Source organism: Nicotiana attenuata, unplaced genomic scaffold, assembly GCF_001879085.1.
Source record: "Nicotiana attenuata strain UT unplaced genomic scaffold, NIATTr2, whole genome shotgun sequence".
Taxonomy (NCBI): Eukaryota; Viridiplantae; Streptophyta; class Magnoliopsida; order Solanales; family Solanaceae; genus Nicotiana; species Nicotiana attenuata.
The window spans coordinates 49,935-67,591 of record NW_017673462.1 but is presented as its reverse complement, the minus strand read 5'-3'; the positions used below and the strand labels follow the sequence as shown (position 1 = coordinate 67,591).

Here is a 17,657-nt window from a genome sequence, read left to right as displayed (position 1 = left end):
TGATGGAATGATGGGATTTATTTCCCACGGGACTCGCACGTGGGGGTGTAAACACACACAGTGGTTGATTGAAGAAATCTTTCTGAAAGAAAGAAACCAGGAAAAGAAAATAGGGAGCTATTACTGTCCCCTCCACCGCATGTATGTTTGCTTCACGCAAGCTGCAGCTTGTTTTCCTCCTTTTTGCTTCTCTCTTCGCCTTGGCTTAGAAGTTTACACCAATATGCACCCCCTAGCTCCACCCCTAAAGAACATATAAATTTTCTATTACCTTTTATATAGATTTATATTTTATGTTATGCATACTAACTTGATATATATGCCGTTTATGAAAGAAAATATTAGTTTTAAAATTTATTTCTAAAACAAGACAAAAATATTTATCATCATCTTATTAAGGATAAATAAGAATGTTTAAAGTTATAATTTATTCTTTTTGGAGCAGAATATAAATTGGAACGAAAGAAGCATATATTACTCAAATAATTTAAAGAGTTTATATATTCCATATTTCAAAAGTTTCTTTTCTAAATTTCATGTCCAATCAAACTCGATCACGTAAATTAAGTTAGGACGGAGACAGTGTTATTCTGTGTTTCTTATTTATTGTAACAAATAAAATATCTTACTTTATGGGTTACTAATCTCTTTTTTTTCTATAAATAGTATATCTAATTTATATTTAAATAATCTGATCAATTTATGGGATTAAAACTCCTGTTATCCTAAAATATGTATGGTGAGATTTACTCTCTTGGCAGGTCTATCAACTGACCCACCACCAAAGCTTCCACAAATAATTTAAATGAAAGAGTTGAATTAAATTAATACTAGTAGTAACAAACAGTAGCTAGGTGTCCATTTTATTTATTCTTAGTCTATATTCTTTTTAAATAAATACCCATCTCTCTCCATATCTTTAGCTCTCTTTCTGCTTCTGCTTCAGCTTCCAATTTTCCAAGACTCCACAAAGCTCAAAAAGATCACACACATATATAGAGAGGGAGAGAAAGAGAGAGAAAATATGAACGGTGGCTGTGGTAGTGCTGATCGTCAATATAATAACGATAACAACAATAATAATAATGTTGTAGGTGCAGGAGGTGGTGGGCCTTGTGGTGCATGCAAGTTTCTTAGAAGAAAATGTGTGAGGGGATGCATATTTGCACCATATTTTGATTCTGATCAAGGCACTGCTCATTTTGCTGCTGTACATAAGGTGTTTGGAGCAAGCAATGCCTCTAAATTGCTGCTCAGAATTCCAGCACATAAACGTCTGGATGCTGTCGTTACACTTTGCTATGAGGCTCTTGCTAGAGTTAGAGACCCTATCTATGGTTGTGTTGCTCACATCTTTACTCTTCAGCAACAGGTATGAACTTTTTGGGTTTTTTTCTTGGTAATATATAGATATAGTAACATTACTTCATTTTAAACTTATTGACTGATTTTTGATTGGTTTCTTGCTTTTCAATAATCTTACTAAAAAGAATTCGTATTTCTGTTTAAGTTCATATAGTGTGATGACTTGTATGCTGAAGTTGATGAGATGTGCTCCAGGGTTGAAAACTTAAGATTGACTTATGTAGAGCTCTTTAAAGAAGAGGGGATAAAAAGAGAAATCAAATTATTGGATTAGGGTTGCCACATAATTTGGGTTTTTAATGATCCTTTTTTTTATTGGTTCAAATTTCTTAAAAGATTACTAGATTTATCAACAGCCGGTATTCTAATAGCATCAAAGAGTATCCAAAAGTATAAGCTAAAATTTCTGAAATTATTTCAAGATATATCAAGGTGGGGTTAGGTAAACTTACTTCTGTTCTTTGTTGTGGCTTGCATTTTTCTTGAAACTTTAGGATAGTCAATAATTCAAAATCTAATATTGTCAAAAGGATCATAGTAGAAAACTATATGATAGAACCCTCAACTGTCTATGTGTTCAAAATGGTTCGAGTCTTTTCTTACAGTACTTTGAAAGTCTTTGTTGTTACTGCTCATTGACAAGTTGCTAACAAATAGGAGTAATAAAATGCGTAAGGGGTCGTTTGGTATGGTGTATAAGAATAGTGCGGAATAAGGTGTATTAGTAAGGCAAGTATTAGTTATGCATATATTATTTCTTATTTACTGTTTGGTGTGGTGTATTAAAATTATAATGCATTGCATAATTTTTTAAAAAAATAGTTGTTTACAAAAATGCCCTCCATATTCTCTAGCTTTAAGGGACATTAAGGACAATTTTGTCTTTACCCATACTAATGCATGCATTAATAGCCTTGGTATTACTAATGACATTGTTTCCTATGCATTACTTATACATAGGATAATACCAAGTATGATGTATAACTAATACAAGTATTAGTTATACATAGGTTGAAAAAATGTACCAAACAAGGTATTAGTAATGCATAGAGCTAATACTGGCATTATTTTTTCCAATACCTCCTACCAAACGACCCCTAATAGTTAATTTATTATCACAGTAACATGTTATGTTGTACATAAATTCATTAGTATGCACTTCTCCTCCCCGCCAGATTACAAGGCTCCTAAAATTATTACGATATCTGAATTTGAAAATTTTAGTAGATTGTAAGTTTTTTACATTGACAATATAAAATTATTTACATAATCAGGTCATTTGAAAGATAATAGCAGGGAACTAACTCTATTTAATAGCATTAATTTGTTATATAGATTAATTTAATGGTATGCAATCTGTTATAATATGTTAAATTACATTGATGGTGTAAAAAAGTTCATTATATTATTGATGTAAATAACATAAATCCTTTTTAAAATTGAGTGTAAGGTTTTATGTACTAACAATGTATAAGTGTTTTATACTATCAAATTTAATCGAACCTACTAACAAATAATTTTTCATAGTAAAATTGATATGATGATAACTTAGAATAATATGTTATAATCACTTAAGTTTCCTTGTTAGAGGGTGTTTGGCTAAGCTTATAAGCTGGTCAAACTGGCTCATAAGCACTACTTTTTTGGCTTATCTACGCGTTTGGTAAAATTAAAAGTGCTTATAAGTTAAGTGCTTATAAGCCAATAGTCATAAGTTGGTCTCCCCCAACTTATCAAATTTCAGCTTATAAGCACTTTAAGTTTGACCAAAATATTTATTATTCTATCCTTAAAATATTTCTTTTTAAAACAAAACTCTTCGTACACCCAATTCTTTAGCTGCATATTATAAATTTCAGCACTTTTATCTAAACGTGTAACTGCTTATTTATTAAATCAGCTTCAGCACTTAAAAGTGCTTTTCAGCACCTAATACTTATCAGCTACTCTAAATCAACTTAGCCAAACGGGCTCTTAGTATAAGAAACTTTAGAGTGTATATAATTTAAATCCCTTAAAATTGAATCTAACTTGCGCTGTTCCTTCACAAGATAGAGAGTGACTTTGCATAGAATAGTTGATGGATGTGGACTTTGAAATATTTTGTCTTGCTTGGCGGGAGTAATAAGTAACCCTAACAAACTTTAGCAGCTCGAGATATATTCCCATTGTTCAATAATTTGACTTTCTTCCTTACTTTGTTTTCTTACCTGTTTATGGTGGAACTAACAAAGGTGCTAAATACTATGCGTTATAAAGTGTTAATATGGCAAATTCAGATGCAAATGAATATTAGTCCGTGCATTTCATTTAATGTGACATCTTTCAATTTTACCTTTTTTATATTTATAAAAAGAATCCAACTTTAAATTTTCTTTTTAGTTTTTAGTCATGATATGATTTTATAGTTACATAAATATCATGATATGTGTAAAATTAGAAATTCTATTTTTTTTCTTTCTTAAACTCTTTGCCCAATTAAGCACCTTCACCTAAAATGAAACATAGTGAGTAATATTTTACCATTTAAGTAGTATATTTGATGCTAAAAAATCTTTTGTTGAACAAATTAGTTAAGCATTCAAAATTCGTGGGAAGATTCCAATGCTCAGGAATAAAATACACAACGAAGTGTCTATTATTGGGCAGATAAGCACAAAGCTATTTAATTAGGTAGGAAAACAAGTACTTCTATGTTACTTGCAATTCTATCCATTATAGGAGATAACACAAATGTGTTCGCACTTCCAAGAACATAATTAAGCTTGCTGACATTAACTTTCTATACGCCACGAATTGTCGTTACCTCTTGTTACAAAAAATTATTAAGAGAACATAATACATTAAAGTGGGTTTTGCCGTCCATGGCGGGTGGAAACCTGACAGATATAGTACGATCGATTTTCATAAAAATTATACGAGGGATTATCAACCATAAGGATTTATATTAATTTGTTTGTTGTAGACTTGAGACTTCAGTCAGTACTGAAACCTAAGAAAACAAGAAGTAAAATATTTAAAAAGACACACTTAATGTTTCATATAGTATATTGTTTGGATTTAACGTGTATATATATTGTCAGTGTAAAGAATTTTTATATTATTATTTTATTTTAATATATTATAACATAGGTAATAAGTTTTATTTTTGAAATTACTAGTCTCACTTTTTATGAACAATTAATTAATTATATTTATCTTTTAGGTGATTTATTAGTGTGAAGTTTTATTTTATATACGAGTGCATAAAGGTTAAACTCATATAGTCTATAAAAAGCAGGATTAATAACCTGAAAATAATGAAAAAGTTAAATACACTAATTGTAAAACAAAAAATTACACGTTTCACTGTGTATTAGTGAAAAGGACTTAACGCTGTTAATTGATTTTAACAGGTTGTTATCAGTGTAAGAATTTTAAACTTTGAAACTATTGTACTTTATTGACTAACAGTAGCGGCCTTCTTGATGAATATCTGAAGTAGAAAACAAATTCATATATTTTTTTTCTTTTGATTTTTCACCCGATATTATTCAATACTCCCAATGTGGTTTGATTTCACACACATATGCAGGTTGTAAGTTTGCAAGCTGAGTTAGCATATGTTCAAGCCCGCCTTTCTACCTTACAGCACCTCCCTATGCGACAAGGGCCACAGCCACAAAGTCCAATTACACCAACAGGGCTGCAATCATCTTCAGATATCTTCTGCACTACTTCAAGCATATCATCTTCAAGTAATAATATGGAATATCCTCAATTTGACATAACTGCAGGTTTAAGTGATTCGTTCGATGATCAAGAACTAGAGAACTTTGAGCTCCATACATTAGCACGAGAGTTTGTTTCTAGACACTTACCTGGAGTTAGATTTAGACCTTCACCATGAAGATGTGCTTCCATGCTTAATTAAGTTTAGTTCTATGAAGATTATTATCATATAACTCCCTTTTTTTTTGTATGGAACTTTTTTGCTGTATTCTACTAATTGCGATTCTATGAATTTTGTTGAACTTTAATCTTAGCGAATTGACGTAACTGCTTGTTTCTTACTTAAGCTTCTTGTCTTTGCCCACGGATAACTAAATATTTTTTTCATTCATGTGTATGTTCTTTGTGTGTGTGTGAGAGAGAGAGTATGTGCGTGTGATATAAACATCACGTCTGTTCATTATTACAAATGAGAAGGGAGGACTGTAGAACCCAGTTAAATAAATAAAAAAAAATAAAGAAAAAGAGAAAGCTGGCAACAAGCTGCAACCAAAAAAACAAAACAAATATGGACGACAATTTGCAAATCTGCAAATTGCAATGAAATGAATGCATTTGATTGGCTAACTTGGACGGCAACTTTGCCTATAAAAAGAAGTGATTCGTTTCAGTTTAAAGCACACCAAAATCATAGAGAGCGCAATAGAGCGTAGAGAGAGTAATCCACAGATTGTAGTCTGTGAGATAAATAGTAAGTGAGAGTAATATTATAGTGAGGTGTTTAAAATAAAGAGTGTTATTTCTTTCGAAGTTATAGTAGCCTCTTGACACTACTAAGTTGTAATATAATAGTGGTAATATTGCTCCACTGGGGTATTGTATTTTATCCCGTTAAAATATTTGGTATCGTTGTTATTCTCTTGTGTTGTTGTTATTTACCGTGGATATTATTTCTGGGTAGGATATTATTTTTTTATTCCCAACAAAGACAACAAGAAGGAATAGAAAAGAAAAAAAAAATCTGGGGCGATTAGTGCTGCTGTGAGCCCGGCCTTTTTGCTACAATCAGGGGTAGACAATCAGGCTTTTCCTGCCTTTTAACCAGAAGTCCTATTTCAATGAGAAAAAAGGGAAACTTACACAAATGTCCCAAATAAATTTTAACTTACCAACCTCTAGCCATTAGTCATAGACTTACCAAAACTAGCCAATAAAAATTAAAAAACCAAATAATAGGGTTCTTTCTATCAAAGAATCACATGCAAAAATCACCTTTCATATTTTAAGCGTGATTAGCAACATTAGATACAAGACGGAAAGGAAATTTCATGAATGGGGTAGCAAATAAGGTGATGAAATACAAAAATCTATACAATATTCCAAAAATCTAATCAAAAAAGGAACTTTTTCAATGGGTATAGTTGAAATTCATTGAAAATATATAGATAAGTCAATATACAAAATTTGAGGAAGATTGGAGGCGATTTGGACTGGTTTTGTATCAAAATTCGTAATTAAATCGAGTTCAAAAAAGTCTTCTGCGCACATGTATCAAACATGTATCACGCATGTATCTCACACACAGGTATACATGGATATACATGTGATACACAATAGATACAAACATGATACATATGTGATACACAAATGATACACAGTGTGATACACATATCATTTTTTTTCTGTTCAGCTTTTACTTCGAATTTTCAATTCAAACCACCTCAAAACTTCACCAAATCATCCCAAAACTGAGATTTAAGCTCCTTAATTTGTGCCCAATATATTCTAATAACACCCACTCAAAACAAAGCAAAAATTTGATATTTTTTTTGCTACAAATAGCTAATTGGCTAATTTGGCTAATATTAATTATATTTTATCAATTGGCCAACTTTTGTAATGAGCTACTTATAAATGGACATAGCTGGTAATTTTCCGAGAAAAAATTGGGTGGGCTGGCCAATTTTTCATGAAGGCCCAGCTTCAATGGCCCAGTCAATTTTAAAGTAAAAATTAGAAAATTTTACACCCTATAGAAAACCTTAGTACCCTATTTAGTTTAAATAAATATTATTTTAAAATATTACATCCTATAGATACCTTTTATTCTTTATAGCAAAATATCTAATTATAGTTACATCCTACATTTAAGATATGCTAAATAATATTTTTCTCTCTCCTTTTTAATCTTTTCTCTCACATAATCACCGTATATCTGCTCTAACCACGTTCTCTCTCTCTCTTTTTGCATACTTTACTCTCTTCTCTCACAAACCCACGATTCATAACTCTTCTCCCACCCAAATTCTCTAGGTCTCCGCCATTATCTCTCCCCATTTCGTATCTCTCTAAAATCATTGTTTTAGAGCCGATACAAGTGCTCCTGGTAGGTTTAATTCATAGATTTTGATATCATTATTTTGTTTCTCTAATTTTAATACAGATTTTACTTTGTTTCTGAAGCAATAACCATTGGTATTGTTTACTCACCGGGAAGCTTTGGTTTTTCTCTCCAATGTCGGGTTCAACGCCACACAAGATGATAACCAGAGGTATACCCACCAAAATTCTAAATTTTGATGGGCCCTCTTTCTCATTGCAAATAACTCAAGCGGAGTCGGATTTTGCAGGTTTATCAGCAACTACAGTTTCAGAGAGAAGAACTAAACTACACAATGACAAATCGAAAGAAGTCCAAGTTAAGAAATCTTCAAAAGAAACAAAAAATCCAGTTGCTTCAAAGAGGAAAAAACCTATGAATGATTCTTCATGTGTCAATTTTAAGGAAGTTGATGCAAAAAAGATATCAGATACACGACACGAAAAGGTAATTGCTATTGTATCAATATGCATTCAAAGAAACTTATATGTATTCATAATTATTCAAGTTATTTTTATATGTATGATGTTGTATTCGTATGTATCTGGTTGTATTCATAAGTATTAAAACAATCCAGAACTATTTACACATACACATTTGTCAATAACTGAGTTGTGCTTACTTGAATATTGTATGTTGTATTTAAATCTATTTAGATATATTCAAATTCACATTTTTGTACTATTTGGTATTAATGTATTCAGTTGTATTTATACGTATGTATATGTATTCTGATGTATTTTTATAGTTGTATTTTAAGGATTTTCAAGGTTCCCATCACTGCTGTATTATTCAGCTGTATTCTACTGTATTATTCAGCTGTATTCTGCTGTATTATTCAGCTGTATTTTTCTTGCTTTCAGCTGTATTCAGTTGTTCTCAACTGTATTATTCATATGTATTTCTCTGTATTCAGCTGTATTCAGCTATAGTCAGTTGAATTCAACTGTAGTGAATACATCTGTAGTCAGCTGTATTCAACTGCTTTATTCAGCTTTATTCAGCTGTAGACAGTCATATTCAACTGTTTTAATCACCTGTAGTCAGTTGTATTATTCAATATTATTCAGCTGTATTCAGCTATATTCAGTTGTATTCAACTGTTTTAATCAGATGTAGTCACTTGTATTCAACTATTTTATTAAGCTGTAGTCAGTTGTAGTCAACTGTTTTATTCACCTATAGACAATTGTATTCAACTGTATTATTCATATGTATTTCTCTGTATGATCCCTTTGAAGTTTTTTTCATATCAGATCTGCCTCAACAGAAAGCTGGGAGCATGTAAGTATTCAATCATCATTCTTGTATGTTATATACAAATCTAATTGTATGAATTAGATTTAATTGTTTCAATCAATTATTTTTTAGGGATTGTGGGGTGCATGTTGCAGCACACGCAGAGTTTCTGAGCACTCTTGGTGAGATTCCACAAACAACATTTGATTCCAATCTACTCCGTCAAAGATATGGTGCTCTTCTCTGGGACTATGCTATGCGGAAGATAGATGCTGATGCCATAAGCGAGAATGAAACACCTTCAAAGATTGCTAGCCAAATCACGGAGTCAGATTCAAAGATGCAGATAGTGTTAGAGTAGCTTTAGGTTAATGTAGTTTTGGAATGTAGTTTGAAGATGTATACTGTTTTGAGTATGAATTTTGGTGAAGATGGTATTTAATTTGAAAAACTTATCACTTTATCGACAGTGTTCGTGTATGAAAATTGCAACTTTTCAATCGTTGTTTCACTGGTTTGTTCATAAGTATTCATGCTTATTCTTCAGTTTGTATTCATATTTATCTTACAGGATTCAAGTATGTATTAATACCAAGTAACTTTGCTTGAACAGGTTTTAGGTATTAAACATGTAAATATCAAAGTCGGAAACTTTATGTATTCTGATGGTAGGTTATATTAAAGAATTCAGATGTATTTTTCTGAATTCAGGTGTATTCAGTTGTATTTAACTCTATTATTCACCTGCATTCAGTGGTATTCGGCAGCATTCATTTATATGTATCTTTCCAGTCAGTTAATACATATTAAAGAATACACATTCAGATGTATTAAACAGGTTATACGTATTCAGTTGTATTCAGCTGTAGTCAGTTGTATTCAACTGTTTTATTCAGCAGTAGTTAGTTGTATTCAAGTGTATTATTCAGCTGTATTCATTTGTATTTTGTTATATTCATCTACATCCAGTTCTACTCAACTGTATTATTCATAAAAATACTTCAGCTGTATTCAGTTGTATTTTTTAGTATTCATCAATACTCAGTTCTACTCAACTGTATAGTTCATATGTATTTCTCTGTATTCAGTTGTCATTTCTATGTATTCAGCTATGTTGAATTTAATATGTATCTTTCAAATTCAGTTAATACTTGAAAAAAAAATATAAATTCAGATGTATTAAACAGGTTATTGTCTAGTTAGAGAATATAAATTCAGACTTAATGAAATTGTTATATTACAGCTGAGTATATAGATATATTCCGATGAATTCTGACTAGTTATGTATATAACTCAGACACTGTCTATAATAAACTGTCAAAATATATGTGGACAAGGTTATATTCGATTGTATCCAACACATTAAGGCAACTATATGTATTCAGAATCTATTCACGAAAGTCATTTCAGAATATATTTCTTGACAATGAGAATTTATTACTTGACAATGTCATCATAAGTATTGACAAATCGTTGAAGCAACAATACATGTCAGAATGTTAACTATTTATTACGTGGAGCATTTCTACACGCTCGCTTGTTATGTCCTCCCTGCCCACATATGCTACATGAATGTTGATTTTTCGGCTGCAACAACTCACTTAAAGTTTTATCGCGCTTCTTCTTTGGCCTTCCAGGAGGTCTTTTCCATTTGGGTGGTAGTACAACCTCCTCTGCAACATAATCTGGTATATTCCAGTCATTTCTGTCCGGTAGCGGGTACACTGGCACATCGTATGTCATTACAATTGTATTTGGTTTGTAATAGTTAGAGCAATATTCTTCTGGCATTAGAAACTTGCTCTTCAATACAGCCCAAGCATGTGGGCATGGCAATTCATCAACTTGAAACCTTCCACAAACACATTTTTTCTCTAACATGCAGACTGTGTAATTCCTCCCACCATCGTTAACTGTATGTAAATATTCAGTTGATGGTACCACCTACATTTAAAAATAGAAATATAAGTTTTGAGCACATATAACTGAATTATCAAATGTATAATGCTGAATTACTAAGTTACATACAACTGAAATAGTAGCATATAGATGAATACATCATATATTTAGACCAGCAGAATATCAACTGTAATTAGTGCAAAACTTATCAAAAGTCTGCTGTACTTTATGCAACAGGAGGCTAACAAAAACATTAGAAGGATACGTCATGACAATACATATTAAAATTACATATAATACAGCTTTGTTAATTGTATTCTGATGTATACGAATAGTTTTTGCAGCATGTTTTTAGTTATATTCAGTTGTATTCATATCAGATCTTCGGAAAAATATGTCTTGTATGTGTTTGAATTTAGTTGTATTCATATGTATTAATAATAGTTGTATTTAAAAAATGATTATATTCAGTTGTATTCATGCTCTGGCTATGATGGCTTGAAAGGTCTACCATACTCTGGCAACTAGAAGAAAGAGAAGATCCGCACGATCCTGTTCTGACTCTTTCTGGAGTACTTGATCTGGAAGTTGGGCGGCGCCCTTGCTCTTCTTCCTTCCTTGCTAAGGCTGCCTTAAGACCGGCAATCTGTTGAAGGGGAAAAACTAAAACTTAAAATCCAAATGCAATTCTTCTAGACTACATCTTTTGAAGAAAAGAATTGTCTTTTTGTTATCTACATTGTAGAAGGGAAAAGCAGTTCATGCCTATAAGTTCACTGATAAACAAAAAATATGGCAATTTTGAAACCTGTTCTTTTAGTTCCTTGACGTCAGAACTCTCCTTGTTGACCCGTGCAGTACCAAGCTCAACGGTAGAAACTCGTGCAGTACCAAGCTCAACTGTAAAAATATGGCAGTTTTTGTTGGTTGAGTTAAATTAGGAGAATATCGTGTGATTTGATTTCCTTCCATTTTTAACTAGTTTAACCTTCCACATTTTGCGTAGATACGTTACTGTATTCACTTTAATGCCGCTTGAATACAGTTAAATACATATCAAACTTAGCTGAAATTCCCTTTTTAACGCCTATATTTTCTATTGTATTAATGAATACAACAGCTTAAATACATAAAATACATTGTATAAAAATATAAAAGGTATCTATAACACGTAATATAACAAAAGGTATCTATAAATGGCTAATTAGACCTAAAAGATGGTGCTTTATGAAAAATTCTCTAAAAATTAACTGGGTTGGCCACTTTCTGGTGTAGCTTTTAGAGTTTACCTATATTTTAAAGGAGCATTTGCATCCATACCTGTTTTTTGGGTCACGTTTTAACTTGTACGTTTTGCAAAAAAAAAAAAATTGCAAGCGTACCCACTTTTTCGCGTAACTTCAGCATACGGGCCTGAAGTAGCAAATTCAATCACGCATACTTCAGCATTCTAGTAGACGGGCCTGAAGTAGCAAAAATTGCTGAACCAAGTGTGCTGAAGTTTTTGTTTGTAATTGCTGAACTTAAGCATTCTAGTGCTAAAGTTTTGTTCTCTTTTTGCTGAAGTTTTTATTTGTAATTGCTGAACTTAAGCATTCTAGTAGCTGAAGTTTTGTGATGCTGAAGTTATTTAGTTCATTTGTAAAAACTTCAGCACTCGGAAACAGTCTCTCTGCCCTTCCAGGGTAGGGGAAGGCTGCGTACATCCTACCATCCCCAGACCCCATTTGTGGGACCACACTGGGTTGTTGTTGTTGTGTTGTAAAAACTTCAGCACTAAATAAGCTAAAGTCTTTTTGTCCTGGATTCATTAGTTTTGTCGTTAAGCTTTTTCAGAAACTTCAGCAGAAGATGCTGAAGTTATTTAGTCCATTTGTAAAAACTTCAGCACTAAATAAGCTGAAGTTTTTTGTCCTGGATTCATTAGTTTTGTCATAAAGCTTTTTCAACAACTTCAGCAGAAGATGCTGAAGTTATTTAGTTCATTTGTAATAACTTCAGCACTAAATAAGCTGAAATTTTTTTGTCCTGGATTAATTAGTTTTGTCATTAAGCTTTTTCAAAAACTTCAGCAGAAGATGCTGAATTTTTTTTTTGTAATTAAACATTTTTATTTACCAAGTAATATTTACAAAATATTATATTAGTTTGATCTTGGACATCATCCCCAGATTCAAACTATATCTCTCAATGCTATGTCTTCTAACTACTCTCCTATTTACATGATATTAGGGTAGTAATAAAGAACTAGTAATTTGTTCTTGAACCATTGCATCATGCTACCTCGACCATGGATTTCTTGAACAAGTTGTCTAACAATTACTTCAATGCTCCTCTCTTTCTCTCGGAGTATCCTTGAGTTCCTCTCTTGCCATATGCAATAGACTGCACCAGCTAGGGACATTCTGTATACTTCTGCTGTAGAGTTCCTTCCATTGTAATGCTTTGCAGCCCATTCTAACTCTTGTCCCCATTCCATCTCCTGTCATTGTATTCCTTGCCACTGCAGTAGTGTTCACCATATCCTTGCTGAATAAGAACATTTAAAGAACAAATGCTCAATTGTTTCTTCTGTTGTTTTACACAGTATGCACCCTGTACTCTCAACACACCCCCATTTATTTAGTCTATCTCGTGTTAACAATCTTCTGTGAGCAGCCATTAGCAGTGTAAACTTCCACTTAGGCATTCCTGCATTGTTGCATGTAATTCTCCTCCATGAAACTTTAGTAAATTCACCTCTGAGCTTCAAATACATTGCCTTGGTTGAAAAGTTGTCCATCTGCATAAACTCCTCTTCTGTCAGCCCAGCTTCCTCCACTTGCTTCTTTGCCTTCAGTATATATTGGACCACCCATGATGCCTGCTTTGGGATATTGCCTGCAATCATGTGTCTTTTGTAGTAGAGGTGCATCCATTGTATCCACATTTTGTCTTTCTTTTTGCTAAGGTTCCAAAGTAGCTTACATATAGCTGCTTTTTTCCAGCTTCCTATATCCAGTATAGATGCTGAAGTTATTTAGTTCATTTGTAAAAATTTCAGTATTATATAAGCTGAAGTTTTTGAAAAAGCTTTCGAACATACTAGATAAATAATTACCTTATTCTTTCATAGTGTATTACTACTATAAAATAATCAGATTGCCAACAGTATCTAAATCATAAATTTTGGAAACAATAAACGTGAAAAGAACAGAATTATCATGAAAAGAATCACTAAGTATGACCTTAAACTTCCCGTACGTGGAAATATTCACAAATTATTGTCTACTAACTTACGTAATTATTTATAATTTATTTTTAAAATATCTGATAAACATACTTATGGCAATCATCCCATGAACTGAAGTTTCATAGCAGCACTAACAGCAGCAGAAGAAAGAAGAAGAAGAAAACGAAGGAGGAGAAGGAGGAGGACAAAGGGGGCTGAAGTTGTTTAAAAAGTAGGTACAAGTTAAACTTGTAAAAAAAATGGGTAGGTTAAATGGGGGCGATCAAATAGGGCGCCTCGTGCAATTTTTACTATTTTAAATTGTAATAGCAAATTAGTCACTGATCCGATTATTGACGTGTTTGCCCCAACAAAAATACGGAACATAAATATAGTAATCGCTACTGAAGTTCGAAATTTTGACAAGTAAAATCCCCCGTAAACTATGCTGGAATTTTCAAAATTTAATAATTTGGACATTTACTAGTACAAAATCCAAAATTTAGGAAAACTCACTGGGTTTTTAACCTTTACTAGTGCAAAACCTAGATTCATGAATTTTTGAATTTACGTTATATTTCAGCAATTTTTAATCTTTACATATAAACTTCAGGAAAAATTATTAGTTTTTAAATTTTTACTAGTACAAAATCTAGGAACGATTCAATAATCGTTCCTAGAGTTGTTCTGTATTTTAGATAGGAATATTTTTGTCCAGACTTATATTTTTACATTAATAAGTGATTGCTTTAACGATAAAATTTAAAATATAGAGCTCTAATAGCCGACCTAAGAAGTGGCTTTTTACCCAAGATCATCCAATTTTAGATGAATGAGTAAGAATTCCTCAACTGGAACTTAACTATGTATTGGGGAAAAAGAACTTAACTATGTAACTCTGCTGACTTAGATTGAGGCATTGAGCCCTTAATTCATGTAAGTTTTTCAAATTTTTTTAAATGTAGTTTGGTCTTTAACCCAGGAACTTTTGATCTGCCAAACAAGGAATTTGATGGTTTGTGTCTTGAAATTTATCAACTCCTCTACTTATCAATTGTCGGTCTCGAACATAATACGTGTGGATTTAATTTTTACTGTCAGTCACTTGGTTGCCCTTTATCAACCCCCCACTAAAGTAGATTTTTATTTTATATAAGAAAACAAAAGAAGCTACTACACCTCTGTCAAAGCAAATGCATTTGCAGTTCCCTTTTTCCATTCATTTGAACAACTGATAAATTTTTTTGATGACCTGCACAAATTTTTAACAACTATTTAGCAAACATACATTGACGTTTAAGATAAATCATATGAAAAGAGTTAGTTTCGTGTAGCCCATTTGCACAAGCGAGCTTGATTCTTTCAGAAGCCAAGCACGTGGAAATTGTTCTCCAAGCACGTGGAAATTCTTCTCTGTGCACGTGGAAATTCTTCTTTGGTAATAGATGATAGTGAGAGTTGAACACACGGCCTGTGTCTGCTGTAAAATTATGTTGAAACGTGGGACCATGTTTGTATGCATGTAAAATTTATTGAATTTAAATTCAATAAATAATTTGGAATATATTTTAAATATACTAGTCCAAATAAATATTATGGGCTAATATAATTGAATTAATTATATAAGTCCAATACATATGGATTAAATAAAGAGAAATTTTCATAAAGCACTATCTTTTAGTAGTAATTAGCCATCTATAGATACCATTTGCTATATTACGGATTATAGATACCTTTTATGTGGTTATAAGATGTATTTGATGTATTTAAGCTATTGTATTCATGAATACAGTAGCAAAAATAGGCGTGAATCAGGGAAGTCCAGCTAATTAGCTGTTGTATTCGAGTGTATTCGACTGTATTCATGGAGTGAAATATGGGATTACAGCTGGACATATTATTGTATTCGACTGTATTCACGGCGTGAAATAGGGGATTACACTGTTTTTAAAACGGAAAGTGAATCAATTAACATAATATACTCCTAATATAACTCAACAAACTCAATTATAACACATAAATTTTGTATTTTCAGTTATAAAAAAGATTCTCAACCGAAAAATACCCCAAAAACATAGCAATCTTCAGAGAAATTATATAATACATCTGAATACATAAATTGTATTAATTAAAAAAAACTTATGAATACATTCATGGCATATAGCGAGACATTGAATACAATAAAATACATAGAATATAGCGGGATACATTAAAATACAATGAGAAAAAAAGACAGTGAATACAATGAAATACATGGAATACAACGAGACACATTGAATTACGAAAAAAAAAGACACTGAATACAATGAAATACATGAAAACACATTGAAATATATTAACAGAAAATCAAGTTGCTCAGCCCCAAACTCCATCGTCTTTCTTCAAGAACAAACCAACCGGATTATATGTCGGCGGCTGCTGTCTTTGCAATCTTTAGGTTGCCAATGCCATTTAGTATAAAAATTATCAGGTCTACCATTCTCAGAACAACGAAAGCCTTCATCCAAGAACTTACAATCCTTTGATTTATACAATGGATAACTTTCATCCCAAACCCAATTCCCATCAAAAAAATCACAACTTTCTGCTCCCTTTTCCAAAAAATCCAACTTTTCAGTCTTGTTATATGGAACAGACGATCCATTGAGCCCAATCGACGTAGCAAACAAGGGTGTTTGCTGATACAAACGAGGCCCTTTGTTTACTTTTCTGTAATCCAACAAAAACAGACACAAGATGTGAGCACGTGATTTTTGCCTCGCTTAAATTATTCCTATAGACTTCTCATAATTAGGATTTTTCTTTTATTATTTGATTTTTAGAATTTAATTGCATGATTTTGTGTTTGTTTGCATTTTGTATGCATTTTAATTGATATAATTCATAAAAAATACAAAAATAGCACATTTGCATTTAGGATCCCATTTTTATATTTTTAGGTTTACTAGTTAATTAACATTACAAGAAATAAGAGAAAATCACAAAAAATAGTCCTTTTGCAGTTTTACTTAGTTTTCTTTTAAATTAGGATTTAGTTAATTTTAAAAAATTAATTAGTTTAATTTTAGAGTTAAATCAGGTCTTTTTATTTTTAATTATGCATTTAACAAAAATATAAAAAAGAAATGAATGAGAAAAAGAAAAGAAAGTTAAAAGGAAAATAAGGGTCTTAATAAAAGACCCGGTTTTGGGCCAACCCAGCCAAAACCCGTTCAAATCCTAGCCCAAGTCCCCAAATCCGCTCAAAATCAGGCCCAAATCACGCCCATGCCCGGTCCAAATGCTCCAGCCCCCAGATCACTCAAAACGACACCGTTTCATCTCCTCTTAATCATGACCGTTGGTTCTCATCAATCCAACGGTTCGGAACTAACGAGGTTATTTAATATATAATTGTCTGAAGGCCCCTACCCCCCTCCCCAAACCATCGTCTCTAACACCCCTAATACATACCACCGTCCTCCGCCGTCCCCCACCGTCCGCCGCCGGCCGTAAATCACCTCCGCCGGCCGCGAGTCTCTAAATGACCCAAAAAATACACCACTGCTTCCTTTCATCCTCCTCATTACAGATCCAAAACCTGTTTCCTTCAAATCTCACCCAAATGCTTCGACTAATCAAAACCCTAACGCCGCCTCCGCCGTACACGGCAGCGCAACCTCCCAAACCTCCCCAAAATCACACCCCAGACTCTCCTCACCTCCCTCTCACCAAACCCCTAACTGGTTTCCTTCGAATATCACCTGAGTTTCTCGAATTTCAAATCGTAGAATGGCAGAACCCTAGAAGTTCGAGTTTGTTGATTTCTTCCCAATTTCTTGAGTCCAAAAACTGATTTGAGTCACAAAATAA

At 32.5% G+C, this 17,657-nt stretch overlaps 2 protein-coding genes across 2 annotated transcripts; one reads left to right on the top strand and one right to left on the bottom strand.

The window, feature by feature from the left end:
• The first annotated feature begins 946 nt into the window (after positions 1-946).
• Positions 947-5,386, top strand: LOC109216443 (LOB domain-containing protein 19-like). The gene is made up of 2 exons (XM_019380591.1): positions 947-1,372; positions 4,940-5,386. The coding sequence occupies exons 1-2, from the start codon at positions 1,025-1,027 to the stop codon at positions 5,252-5,254; spliced, it is 663 nt and encodes a 220-aa protein (XP_019236136.1). The 5' UTR covers positions 947-1,024; the 3' UTR covers positions 5,255-5,386.
• Positions 5,387-10,198: 4,812 nt separating this feature from the next.
• LOC109216442 lies at positions 10,199-10,864 on the bottom strand. Its single transcript, XM_019380590.1, has 2 exons — positions 10,820-10,864; positions 10,199-10,639 (listed from the first exon to the last, which is right to left on the bottom strand). The coding sequence occupies exons 1-2, from the start codon at positions 10,862-10,864 to the stop codon at positions 10,199-10,201; spliced, it is 486 nt and encodes a 161-aa protein (XP_019236135.1).
• Between the last annotated feature and the right edge of the window lie 6,793 nt (positions 10,865-17,657).

Bases quoted from the DNA above. Each gene is read 5' to 3' on its own strand.
- LOC109216443 (XM_019380591.1), top strand. From the start codon at position 1,025: ATGAACGGTGGCTGTGGTAGTGCTGATCGTCAATATAATAACGATAAC. The intron at 1,373-4,939 runs GTATGAACTTTT...ACACATATGCAG, and splicing joins TCTTTACTCTTCAGCAACAG to GTTGTAAGTTTGCAAGCTGA.
- LOC109216442 (XM_019380590.1), bottom strand. From the start codon at position 10,864: ATGACGTATCCTTCTAATGTTTTTGTTAGCCTCCTGTTGCATAAA. The intron at 10,640-10,819 runs GTACAGCAGACT...TTTTAAATGTAG, and splicing joins TTAGCCTCCTGTTGCATAAA to GTGGTACCATCAACTGAATA.